We start from the raw sequence: 12950 nt of genomic DNA on the forward strand, positions 1-12950 counted from the left end.
TAAATTAATATAAATAAATATATAAAATCTCTTTGTTTTGAAAATAAGGCAATAAGGTCTTTACGATGCATTCTTTCTCCTTTTTAGAAAGGGCAAAACAAATTTAAATTCATAATTCACAGACTAAAATTCAATTTATTGACGTATAAGTGGAATACACACGGTGAATTTGCTACAGGAACACGTGTAAATTTTATATAAAATTTTATTAAGATTTTATATAAAATTTTAATGCGTCAATGATATGTAAGTTTTAAAAATTATTTACGCGAGTAAGAGAGAGTTTATAAAACTCCAATTACATCATCGTATATAAAAAAATGGTCACGTAAAATAAGCAGTTCTCACCAGATCTCAAGTTGCTGTTATACATCATTGTGTAAAGTGATTATCGTCGGCTGCTTTATCCTCTACAGGAATCTTGAAATTTGCAAGCTCTCCCAAGTCGTCCACAGCTGTAATCAGAGTCTGAAGCCTCGCTACAATCTCTATGAGAAGACATGCAACCGTTGCAAGAGGAAGGGTTTCCATGAAGGCCACGTTCTGGATTCTTCCATTATTTTTCACTCGCTTTATTCCTGCTGCAGCAGAATCGCCGGTTGTTACATGGATATCTTTGAGAGGCCAGTTCTTGCTTTTGCTGGACACAGAAGGTTTTTTGTTTGCTTCAACATCAGCCTTCTTCATTGTCAAAACTTGTGGGTTTTTAGATTCAGAAGGCTGGGTAGTTTGGAAGTTAATAATTTTTTGCTGCGGAGTTCCTTCTGGGATCTTCAAGCTTTTACTGTTTGTAAACAGATCTGGTTGGGACGACAAACAACTCTGTAATTCCTCCACGCTTCTGTTCAAAACATTGGTCATGAGATCGATTCTGGTGCACCGGGTCATGGTTTTCATGCTGTCCCCTAGTGCTAGTATAATCTTCGAGGATTCGGCTACGATGTTCATGCATGGTGCTTTTACCTGCTCTCGCAAGAAATAGGGTGCCTGTAATCAAGTGATTTGTTAGCATAGTCGAGCAGTTGTTGAAAACTTTACCATGTCTAGGCTTCATGTTCTGAATTTAAATTTCATTCAAGCATGCCTGAATCTCAGATTGTAGGCACCCATTCAGAGCTTCTACGCAATATGCGCAGTAACGCATGCTCGCTCCAATTGTGACGTATTGATTCCAAGGGCGTCTGAATCCAAATCGCCCGTGTACTGGGAATTCCCATCTAGCAAAATTTGCCTATCAAAAATGTGCAAAAACATTAAAAAAAAGTCAGGTTTATATTAAATAGATGATAAACTTTGAGAATATTTTAGAATGGTAGATTTCATGTATATTTTAGAGCATACTTTACAACAGTAAATTTCAAAAATATTTTAGAATTTTATACATAAAAATATAGCTAACCCATAATAATTATTGAATAATTGAACAAATTCATAAATTTAATAATGAAATACATTTGAAAATGATTCAGAGAAGTCAATTAAATAATCTTGGAGCAAAATAGAAATAGGTGTATAGATAATTTTGGATGGTGCATGAATAATTTGGGATGAAACATTAACCCAACATCATTGTTTGTTACAAAAGTTAAAAGTTTATTAAAATGTGCTTGTGCACATTTTATTCCATCTTTAACTTAAGAGACCAAATAAAGAAAAAAATACAACATATATATAGATATATATATATATAAGCTGATTATTGTAACAAAGTATTTATTTAAATTTAAATTTATACTTATCCTAATTCAACTACAAATAAAGTATTTATGGAAAAATTTCTATGTAGAAAAAATAAAATTAATAAAATAATTAGTGTGTAATAAAATATCTAATATAAAAAACTACAAGTCTAGTATATTAAAATAAAAAATTTAGTTACACAAAGCCTATTTATATTTTATATTTGTAAGTTATAATCAAAATTGTGAAGACCAAAGATAAAATCTTATTTATTGTAACATTGACCTAAAATTTATTTTTTATATTTCTTGATGATTTAAAATTGAATTGTTAAAAATATGTAATATAGGTAAGATTTATTGAGGAAAATGATTGAACCAAATCTATTCAATAATAAAAATGAAGAGAAAAATATGAAAAAAATCAAGGGAAAGATTAGTGTAATATGGAGCATGTCACTTTTTTTTTTAAAATCAGTTTCCATGGTTAGTAAAAGTTCCAAACATAATGGAAACTATTTGTTTTGAAAAGAAAATATTAATTATAAAAAAATCCATAAATTTGGAAAAAAAATTACGAGGACACTGATTAGAGGTTTTTTTGTAATTTTTTATTTTTTATGTTTTAAACAACTTTTAATTCTCATCCAACAATGAGAAGTTAGACATTCAAATTTTAAAAATGCAAAACATAATTTTCAATTTCTTATAAAATAAGTTTAACATTTAATTTTACCAAAACTTTAATAAATTTGTAAATTTACAAATTAATTAAAATTTAAAACCTTTAATTACAATATAGAAGTATAAAAATAAAAAATTAATCCCAAAAAAAAATTGTGAGAAACACATGTATGCAGATAAGCAGCCATGAAAATAAAGCCATGAATATAAACAATCATGAAAATAGAGCCATGAAAATGAACAATCATGAAAGACTTTATAATAATTAGTAATATTGTGCCATAAATTTTGTATTTTATTAGAAACAGTTCTGTAACATATTTACCTTTTTTTTTTTCCTATAATATATTCTTCTCGAAAATTAAAAAACATCTATTTCTATTAGAAAAGAGAAACAATTAAAAAAATTAATAAATTAATTACACTCAAAATTATACAAGGAAAATATTATTTCCTAGAAAAATTCATGCCATCAACAATCATGTGATTTACGGTTAAATTGTTTCACTTCAACTTTTCCCATTACAAAATAAAACATCTAAATTTGAAAGTAACGACAATCATGTGATTTACAATTAATTTTCTTCATTTCAACTTTTCCCCATTTAACGATTTTTAACTGTCGTAACATTACAACTAAAACAATATCATTAAATTAAAAAAAAAAAAAATTGAGTTTGAAACTTACTAATTCTTCGCTAGCTTTGGAATTTAAGACACATTTGTAACCTTTGGAGATGTTCTCGGTGTCACCGCCGGAGACTTTATCGTTGTCAATTTCATCGTGGGCGGATTTCCTGAAATATTCCCCGACGCACCCTGAAACGCAAAGAAAACGAAATCTCAGCAGAAACAGAAGAACAAGCTGATCCTTAATGTGTGGATTGTAGAAGCCAGGCTAGGCTGTATGGTTTGGAAAACTTCGTTGTTGTTTGAATTTGGTGAAGTAAAAATTTTACAGGGAATTATAGTTGTTGTTGAATTTGGTGATGTAAAAGGTTTACAGGGAATTATAGTTTCAAGATTTTGGCAGTTTTAAATGGGATCTTTCTTATGTAGATTGTAGATTTGGAAAATCAATACAATGAGTAAAGTGAGTTCTGATATCCAAATAGACCCAGAGAAAAACCAGTGGGATGCCAGAATCTGTAATTGACATTTAAGTATTTATGGGCAAAGTCAATTTCAGAATTCAACTGATATGGAGAACATAAACTAAGGAGTTCTCACACTGAACAAAGCCAATTGGATGTTGGAATTTGCAATTGACATTAAGATATTTATTGAAATATGAGCAAAATCAAAATCAATTCTATCATCCAACTAACATGGAAGACTAATTTACACTAGAAATAAACTCAGGTGTTTCAAATGACATGGAAAACATTAACTCGGGCTTTTAAACAAGGAGAAAAGGCAATTGGATGAAGGAATTTGCCATTGACATTCTGGTATCCAATAAACTATAGCAAAATCAATTCCAACATCCAACAAACATAGAGTAATGGAGTAATTGTTGAGTAAAAGAATAAACAAGAGCAAAATCAATTCCAACATCCAACAAACATGGAGTAATTGTTGAGTAAAAGAATTTACAATAAACATAAAATCAGGCATTTCAAATGATATAAAGAACATTAAATATACTGCAAAGCCAATCGAATCGAATGTAGAAATTTACAGAACATTAAACATAGTGCAAAGCCAATTGAATGTAGAAATTTATAATTGGCATTTAAATACCCCAAACGTGAACAAAATCAATTCCAACATCTTATAAATATGGACCAAATAAATATGCCATCCACATAAATTTAGACATTTTAAATGTTTTGAATGGTGTAAAAATAACTGTATAAAAATTGGATTTATATTAAATTTCATTTTTTTTTAAATAAGTGGTGTGAATATATTAATATTTTATTTTCTTAAAATTAGTATAATTTTATTTTAAATACGGATTTAATATGAGCTTAAAAAGATCCAATTTCTTGAAGTGTAAATTTTTTTATGAGAGGACATTATTTAAATGTTTTTTATAGTTTTTTTTTTTTTGAGATATAAGAAAAATTTCAACATTGACAAACTACACCATTACACATCATAATAAAATGTAGAATAAACCTTAAAGGTTAAGAAATAGTTATGAATATTTTGCAAATAACGCCTAACTTCACTAGATTATTATAATAATAAAAACAACATAACTACGAACTACACCATTACACATCATAATAAAATGTAGAATAAACCTCAAAGCTGAAAAAATAGTTATGAATATTTTGCCAATAACACCTAACTTCACTGGATTACTATAATAATAAAAACAACATAACTGCATCAATAAAAGAGGTCACCAACAAATGTTAATGTCAAAATTAGCTGAACTTGACTCTATTGCTGGAATATTTTCTAGTGTGGGGAATATTTGGGATTCGAAAAAAGAGTGATGCCAAAAATGTAATGTCATCCTTCTCTTTGTCATTTTCACCTCATTTCTATTCATTTGATAGGACATCAAAATATTTGCAGAATTAACAATCCATATAAAGTTGGCTAATTGAATCAAAATATTCCAAAATTAACCAACACAATAAAGATGGCTGTAAAAATAAAAGACTTCGATTAGGAAAAAGAAATTTTCATGCAAATTCAAAAAGATATGAAACTTACCTTCCAGCGATCGCGCAAGCCCTTCAAGGTTGCGTATAATCAATTTGTGAAGATCTTCTCCGGCCCAAAATGGAGAGATGAGTAAACTGGTGAGAATACATATGCCGCATCCTATGAGTATTGTCTCCAGCCGTCGAAAAGCATAATTAAATAACGATTCCTCGCGATATCCAGAGACGGCAATGAAGCTGAAGGTGAGAATGAAAATCATAAATCCATAATCATATCTAGCTTTGATTTTAGGGCACATCCGTACGAATGTTGAGGTTGCACCTGTACACGTTGGACCACCACAAATGCCATTTAAGTTGTATGGAATTCATTTTTAAATCTATCTTTATAATAAATTTGGAAATTTATATTTACTTGTTTAAATCCACTCTTATATTAGATTTATCATGAGTTTGTAGGGATTAGATTGGGAAAATATGTCCAATTTTTTTTCCTTCCATGAAAATGGGTAATTAGTCACAGTGAAATGAACGAGGTCAATGATGTAGGTATACAAACTATTACATATAAAACTCCGGATGTAATATGGGTGGTGGTCAATTAATACTTAGAAATATAAATTTATAGTTTCATTATATATATATATATATCTATATATATACTATGTGTTAATTTTAGAGCAATACTAAAAAAAAGTTTATATTTAGTTACATATTATTAAAAAATTTGAAGTATTAAATGAGATAGAGCTTAACTTCATAGTTATGATAAGTTGAGTGGGAATAAATTTTTAAAGTGCAAACATTTTTTCTAATTTTTTTAGTTTATTACTCATTTTTTAGTTTTTTTTTTTTTTTCAATTTAATATTTTCATCTAAATATGATCTATGAACTTATCTAAATATTAATCTCTATTAATTCATAATAAGATAAATTTATGAACTTATTATAAATCTTAATCAGTATTAATTCATTAAAAAAATAGATTTACTTTGTACTTCATTAAATATTAATCTCTATTAATTCATAATAAAATAAATTTATAAACATATTCTAACTTTGGATTACTATTAATTCAAATTTACTTTATACTTCATTACGGAATAAAAATTAATATCATCTCACAATAAACATTAAAATGCTTAAACAACTTTGACTCTTTTATTTTTTTTTTATTTCTACTTTTAATTAATTAATCATGTTAAACTATTTTGTTTATTATTAAATTTATTAATCTTATATTGAATAAAAAAAACCATTTCCATTATATAAAATTAAGAAAACAATTTTTAAGTTAATATAAATTTTATTTAAATAATTTCAATAATATTTTAATATATTTATTTTATAAAAAATTAACAGACTACCAACATTAATAAAATTCAATACTCCCAACATTAATAAAATTCAATACTCTTCCTTTTATGGATGAAATACCATGTACTCACTCAATAAAAACACTGCTGTGGCAATTATATATGGCTCGAGTGTGAATCCAGCTCCACGTGCAACGTAGTTTACCACTATAGCCCATAACCCTCCCAACAACGTTGCCACCATTCTGTTTAATCCCTTGCTCAAAGTTGCACCTGCCACAATACACACAATGCTTTCAAATCACCCTCTCTTTCTATGCAAACTTTGGAAATAAATCTATGGATATGGATGAGCTTGTAATAAGTTAATGATTAGTTCATTGTTTTTATTTGTTGTTTCGAATATAAATAATATCATATTACAGAATGGAAATATAGTGAATCAATTTTTTATTTATTATATTGCCGTTTCATCTGATCTTCTGATATGATATTCGATATACAAAATGGAAATGCAGTCAACTAAATTTTAGTTTATTATAGGGTGTTTAATATTTGTATAAAGTTTTTGATATAATATTCTATACACAAAATGAAAATGCAGTGAACTAATTCTTAATTTATTAAATAAGGTTTAATATTTAAAGAGATAAACGAAAAATAAAACAAATGAATATTATAGATAATGTTTATATAAAAATGCAGTGCATTAGTTTCAAGAGTTAGTTCAATCGGTCAAATCAACTGCCTTGCTAATGGGAAGTTATAGGGTCAATCCGGAAAGCTTTTGGGGTTAGGTCAGTAAATAGATCGAGGGATATTGATGCCCTTTAAATAGGTATCCGTGAACCAGTAAGTGAAAAAAAAAAATGCAGTGCATTGTTTATATAAAAATGTAATTAACCAATCTTTAACTTATTAGATAGTTTTTAATATTTACATAGAGAAAATGATACCAGAAAATAAAACAAGTGAATACCTGCACTGAATTTGAAGATCACGACCACTGTCATGATTGCCCAGACCGCCATTTCCCCTGAGCTCTTAAACAATGGATTGACAAAATAAAAGAGCGAAACCAGAGCAAGTCCGATTCCCACCTTTATAGAATGCACAACTTTCCTCGGATCGTCTGCTGCAATTCGCCAGGCGATGTTGCAGAGAGAAAAAAATCCATCTAATACTTGGAGGATTTTCCCGAACACTGGAATATGCAAAGGTTCGGCAGCCGCAGGTTCGAATTCGAAAGAGCCTTCGGGAATGCTTATCTCCCATTCCAGAACGGTTATCCCCCATCCAAAGTTGGATGCATTTTCGTTCGACCTAGCCATGGCAACGATTGAATATTGTTGCAGAGTGGATTTGTTTTATAGAATTTCAGAGATTAGGAAACTCATGGATCCCGAAACCCTAGAGAGCAGAGAACAGAAACCTCTTCTTAAAAGTCGAGCTTACGTACGCTGCATGGTATCACTCTTCATCACCCCCATCAATTGAATCTTCATTAAAGACAAGGTAGTGATTCATGGTCACGATGCAACACTCCTCTCCTTTCTCTCGGAATCTCTAAATAACCGAGCAAGTCCACAGTGTGAGGAACACATCTGATATTATACAGTTTGCGTATGGCTGCTTCTTGTATTTTAATCGGCTAGGGTTATGCAGAATGTCCCACCATGGCGTATGCAGATGGCTGGTTTTAGATTTCAAGCTCTCCTTATATATTTAATCAATTTATTGTGACTTATTTATCATCAGGATTATTTATCATTTGCCATGCATTATGTTAATACTGATAAATATTTAATCAGCTGTCTTTCCATCTCTTGTATATTTAATCAATTTATTATGCCTTTAAGGTTATTTATCATTTGCCATGCAATATGCTAATACTGATATGTTTAATCAACTGACCTTCGATAAAACAGATGTGACATAAAGGTGACCCGTTATTTGCAATTTGTGATATGCCTTCTGATATATTTAATGATTGACCTTCTATTAAAAATAAAAAGGTATGATTAATGATCTGCAATGTTAGATGCTATCTTATATTCAATGGAGTATCTAAGTCTTAGATAGGCTTCCATCATACAAATAATGCTATATAAATATTCTAGATGTATCTGATTATAACATCTATTTGTATTTCTAACTAATTTTCGATACATGATTGGTTTAGATGTATAAATATGAATATGGTAGGATTTGTTCTACATGTACCTGATTATGATATCTATTTGTATTTCTAATAAACTTTTGATACCTGATTGGTTTATATATATATATATATATATATATAATTAATAATTTAAAAAATATATATTTATTTAGAAAATTAATGAAAATAAAAAGTTAAAGTTTAGAATTTCAAAATTATTTTCCCCAAAAAAAGCTCTAACTCACTGCCCGAGATTGAGGAGATGTTGTGATGCCTAACCCACTGCCACAGATTGAGGAGATGTTGTGATGCTTTTTAAATGATGCATTAGATATTATTATAGTAATAATTAAAAAATAATAAAAATAATAAATAAATTTAATTCAAATAGCTATATTATAAGTTTTTTATTAGTAAAATTGTAAACAATTTTTTTATTAAAAATGATAATATATGTATCACATTAAAATAAATTTAAAAGATGAAAATATATATTTGTAGTGATGAGGATATATATTTGGAACCATGATACTTGAAGACATATAATTAATAAACATATAAAAATTTAATTAATAAACATATAATTAGAAATAAGAATATATATATTTCATAATAACATTTTTAAATTTAATTAATAAATATATAAAATTTTAATACTTGCCATACATATGTATTCTTTTTTTTATATATATAATTAATGCTATGCATATGATATTAAAAATAAAAAATTATAATATTAACCATAACTAACATAGACCTATTTTAATTTAGGATCTACCAAGTGCATAATAAGAATCAAATTTCTTAAGGTGCAAATATTTCTAAAAGTTTTATAAGAATAAAAAAATTGCACATTAAAATATTTAATCTCTATATACACTTAATAAACCCAAAATTGAAATAAAACAATACTAATATGTTTATGTAACTACATCCTTTAATTTATTTTTAATAATATATTATAATAAAATATAAAAATTTCCAATACTTTTTATTATATTTTTTCTTAAAAAGGAAGAAGACAGGGTAAAAGCATGTTAATGTGTATCACTTTTTCCCTTTTTGTGGCAAAGAAGTTTTATAAAGATAGATGGAGTTGGAATGTTTACTCTTAAATTTACAAAATCATCAAAAACTAGATGGTGGTAAAAGAAGACAAAACATGTCAATTTAAATTCAATTTCATGTCATATTTTTTCTAAAATTTAATATATAGTTTTTATCTAATTTATTCATTTTCTTTAAAAGGTACCATTAATATTTTACATAAATTTTTAAGTAGTGACAAAATCGCGACCCCCCATTTCTCTATTGATTTATGTTTTTTAATTCCAATTTCTTTAAGAGATGTGCTGTAAACATTCTAAAGATTGCTAAACAAATTTAAAAATAAAAGATAAGCATATTTTTTAATTATTATTAAAATACTAGTAAAAATGATCATATTTTCGTATATATAAAACCGCGACCCAAGAAACTACCCTTTCAAGTTTATAAAATCAATTTTTTTTAATAGAAATTTGAAAATAACATATAACACAATGTTAAAATTACTTTTTGAAAAATTTTAAAATATATTTTATATTTTTTATAATAAAATTTTTAATTATGATTATAATAACGTATTTTATATTATTCAAAATATAATATATAAAATTATTTGTTTAGAAATTCTACTTCTATATATATATATATATATATATATAGATAAAGAGTTTTAGCATTTCATTTGACTTTACATAAAGTTATTTATATCTTGTGAGTGGTTAACCATAGTTTTTACCAATATTTACTATTAGTTGACTTATTTGCAAATTTAGTATTTACTTTTTATAACATTATTTATATTTTCTAAACCCATTAAATAGGTTCACTATAGCTTTTACCAAAATTTATTGTGAGTTAGCTTTGTTACAAATGTAGCATTTATTTTTTATAATTAACAAGTATGAAACTCAATTCATTCAATTGATATTTTTATATTATTTTTTTTTTATCTTTTTTCATTTGAGTACTTTTTTGCTTTTGCCATATAATGAGACACATTAACATGCTTTTACCCGACACATAACTCTATATTTGTAGCTTTAAGCCCATATTTTTTTTTTTCACACTTGTAATAACTTGAAAACAAATACAATAATTGTTTTTGTTATTTTAGCTATAAAAATAAAATAAAGAATCATATATTTATTTGTGTCTTTTATTGAAAGTTATTTTTTGTGAACTAGAAATTTCGTATTACATATGAACATAAAATTATATTGCAATGTTTGAGACTTGAATTGGTATGAAAAGGTTAGATCTGATGTGGAATTTCAATTATTTGAAAGAGAACGAGGTAAAAAAATATATATTATTTTTTGAGTCCAAAAGTTTAGAATAGATAGTTGGCTCTCTTGCGTCTATTGTAGATTAATAATTACAAAGTTGTTGCATAAATAAAAACTAATGAAATTAGAAGGAAACGAGAAAGAGATTTCAATTGGTGGTTTTTACTTGAATGAATGAGATCTTTGTTTTTTCCTCGAGAGAAACTTAGTTTGGGAGGATGCCTATGTGCTTTTCAATGTGACCTAGCCTTTGATCCATTACTTCCAGTTGTATTTGCATGTGATCCAAAGAGACAAGAATGTCATCTCTACTTTCATTTCTAGTTATCAACACTCTACATATGATAAATTTTAGGTGCTAGTAGATATCCACAATATACATGCATTGATTATATCTTTCACAAGTATGACCAGCATCAAGAACATAATCAAGAACCTTTGTTGTCACTTCATGTTTGTAAAGGTGAGTTATATGAACCTAGTTTTTGAGCTTTCAACCCTCAATCGGTTTCGAGTACACCCATGATTGTTGGTCCCTATAATACTAGTGTAGCCCCCTTTTTTCTATTGTTGTACCCATGTAGCCCTCATATTGTTATTGTTCTACCCCATAGAAGCCCACTAGTGTTATTGTTGTGCCCTTACATTATTATTTTTATGTAGGCTCTAATTATATTGTGATCCCTTAGACTCCTATATATATAAAGGAGGTATTGTCATTTGTACCATTAAAAAATTGTTCATTTATGTAATTTAAAGGAGGTTTCCCCCTCGAAAAGGAAAATTTTTAAGTCGTTGATCTATCTATTTGTGAGTTGGTTGCATAAAATTTGGTATCAGAGCTTTGGATTCTAGGGTTTCGCTGCTTCAAATAGGCCATCATGGAATTTTTGCTATAATTTCTCTTCTACGAAGATTTAGAAGCTGAAATTACAACCACGTGGAGCCGAAATCTTGGTGAACTTCGTGCCAAAATTTCAAATCTTGGTTTTCTATATTTTCTAATATATGGTCTAAATACATTAATGTTTTTTCATGCTCTAGAATTGAGTTTCAAAAAAGTGACCTAGGGAAAATTGTCATAACTTTCGTTTCAGGCATCATAATTGAATTATGTAAAACATGGATGAAAGTGCACAAGCTATAGTTTATTCTATAGAAATTTCAGGGCCGAATGTTGAAACAAGGACACGTGGCATCCCGTACAACTTCACTCTACTGAACCAATCCATAATGAGGCCATCGTTGGAGATCTGACATAATTATATATTAAACGATCCAATATTGGTTTGACTTATGGAATTGGAAAGAAGATTCATAGGACTACCATAGGACCCAATTTCAGACCTTGGCAATCCGAAATTACAGAGATACAACAATTGCAATATCGAGATCCAAAAAAAGCGAGGAAAAGGTGTATATTTTTTAGATTTTTTCATAGATCTTGTTTGAAAAATCAGTTTGAAATGTTTGGTTCTAAAATTCCTCCAAATCAAAAGAATTTTACACCCATTAAGCCCTCAAAAAGCTCTACTATGATGTATGAAGAGGAATAATTGCAACATGATATATCAAAATTACGGGACCAAGTGCAACAAATTTCACTCTCACAAAGAGAAACCAAAAGTGACATGGATGGTTTAAAAGCAGAAATGGAATGTTTGAAGGAAGATTTGACAAAGTTGTTGCAAGAAAGGCTTCCCATTGGTGACAAGGTAATCTATGAAAATCATGATGAGGACAAAAGGAATATGAATTATGATTTTAGAGACTCCAATGTGGGGTTTAAGAACCACCACATTCCAATGATAAATATGAGTAATTTTGATGGCAAGGATCAAGTAACATGGATACTATAGATGGAGCAATATTTTAATCTACAAGATGTGGAAACCTCACAAAAAGTGCGTATTGCATCTTTATATTTAGAACCCAATCGATTTGTATGGTATTGATGACATTGCTCTCGTAAACCACTTGCCACTTGGTCAATTTTTATGGAGGAAATGATAGCAAATTATGAAAATACAAAGAGTAACACCTTCTTTAGCAAATTGATAAATATCAAACAAAACGGTTCAATGGCAAATCACATTGAAGACTTCCAAAAATTTAATATTAGGGTAACCGATATTCCACAGGAGCATAGGAT

The 12950-nt window shown here is 28.1% G+C and overlaps 1 protein-coding gene across 1 annotated transcript; it reads right to left on the reverse strand.

Annotated features, from left to right (window-relative positions):
* Window positions 1-372: 372 nt before the first annotated feature.
* On the reverse strand, window positions 373-7635 carry LOC149219327 (aluminum-activated malate transporter 10-like). The gene is made up of 6 exons (XM_089386787.1): window positions 7284-7635; window positions 6424-6577; window positions 5037-5317; window positions 3052-3182; window positions 1085-1231; window positions 373-987 (listed from the first exon to the last, which is right to left on the reverse strand). Exons 1-6 carry the CDS (start codon window positions 7633-7635, stop codon window positions 373-375), a joined length of 1680 nt encoding a protein of 559 aa, XP_089242913.1.
* Window positions 7636-12950: the final 5315 nt, after the last annotated feature.

The sequence above is a fragment of the Pinus tabuliformis genome, chromosome Q (assembly GCF_031772625.1).
Source record: "Pinus tabuliformis cultivar Carrire ecotype Pingquan chromosome Q, CPIR1, whole genome shotgun sequence".
Taxonomy (NCBI): domain Eukaryota; kingdom Viridiplantae; phylum Streptophyta; class Pinopsida; order Pinales; family Pinaceae; genus Pinus; species Pinus tabuliformis.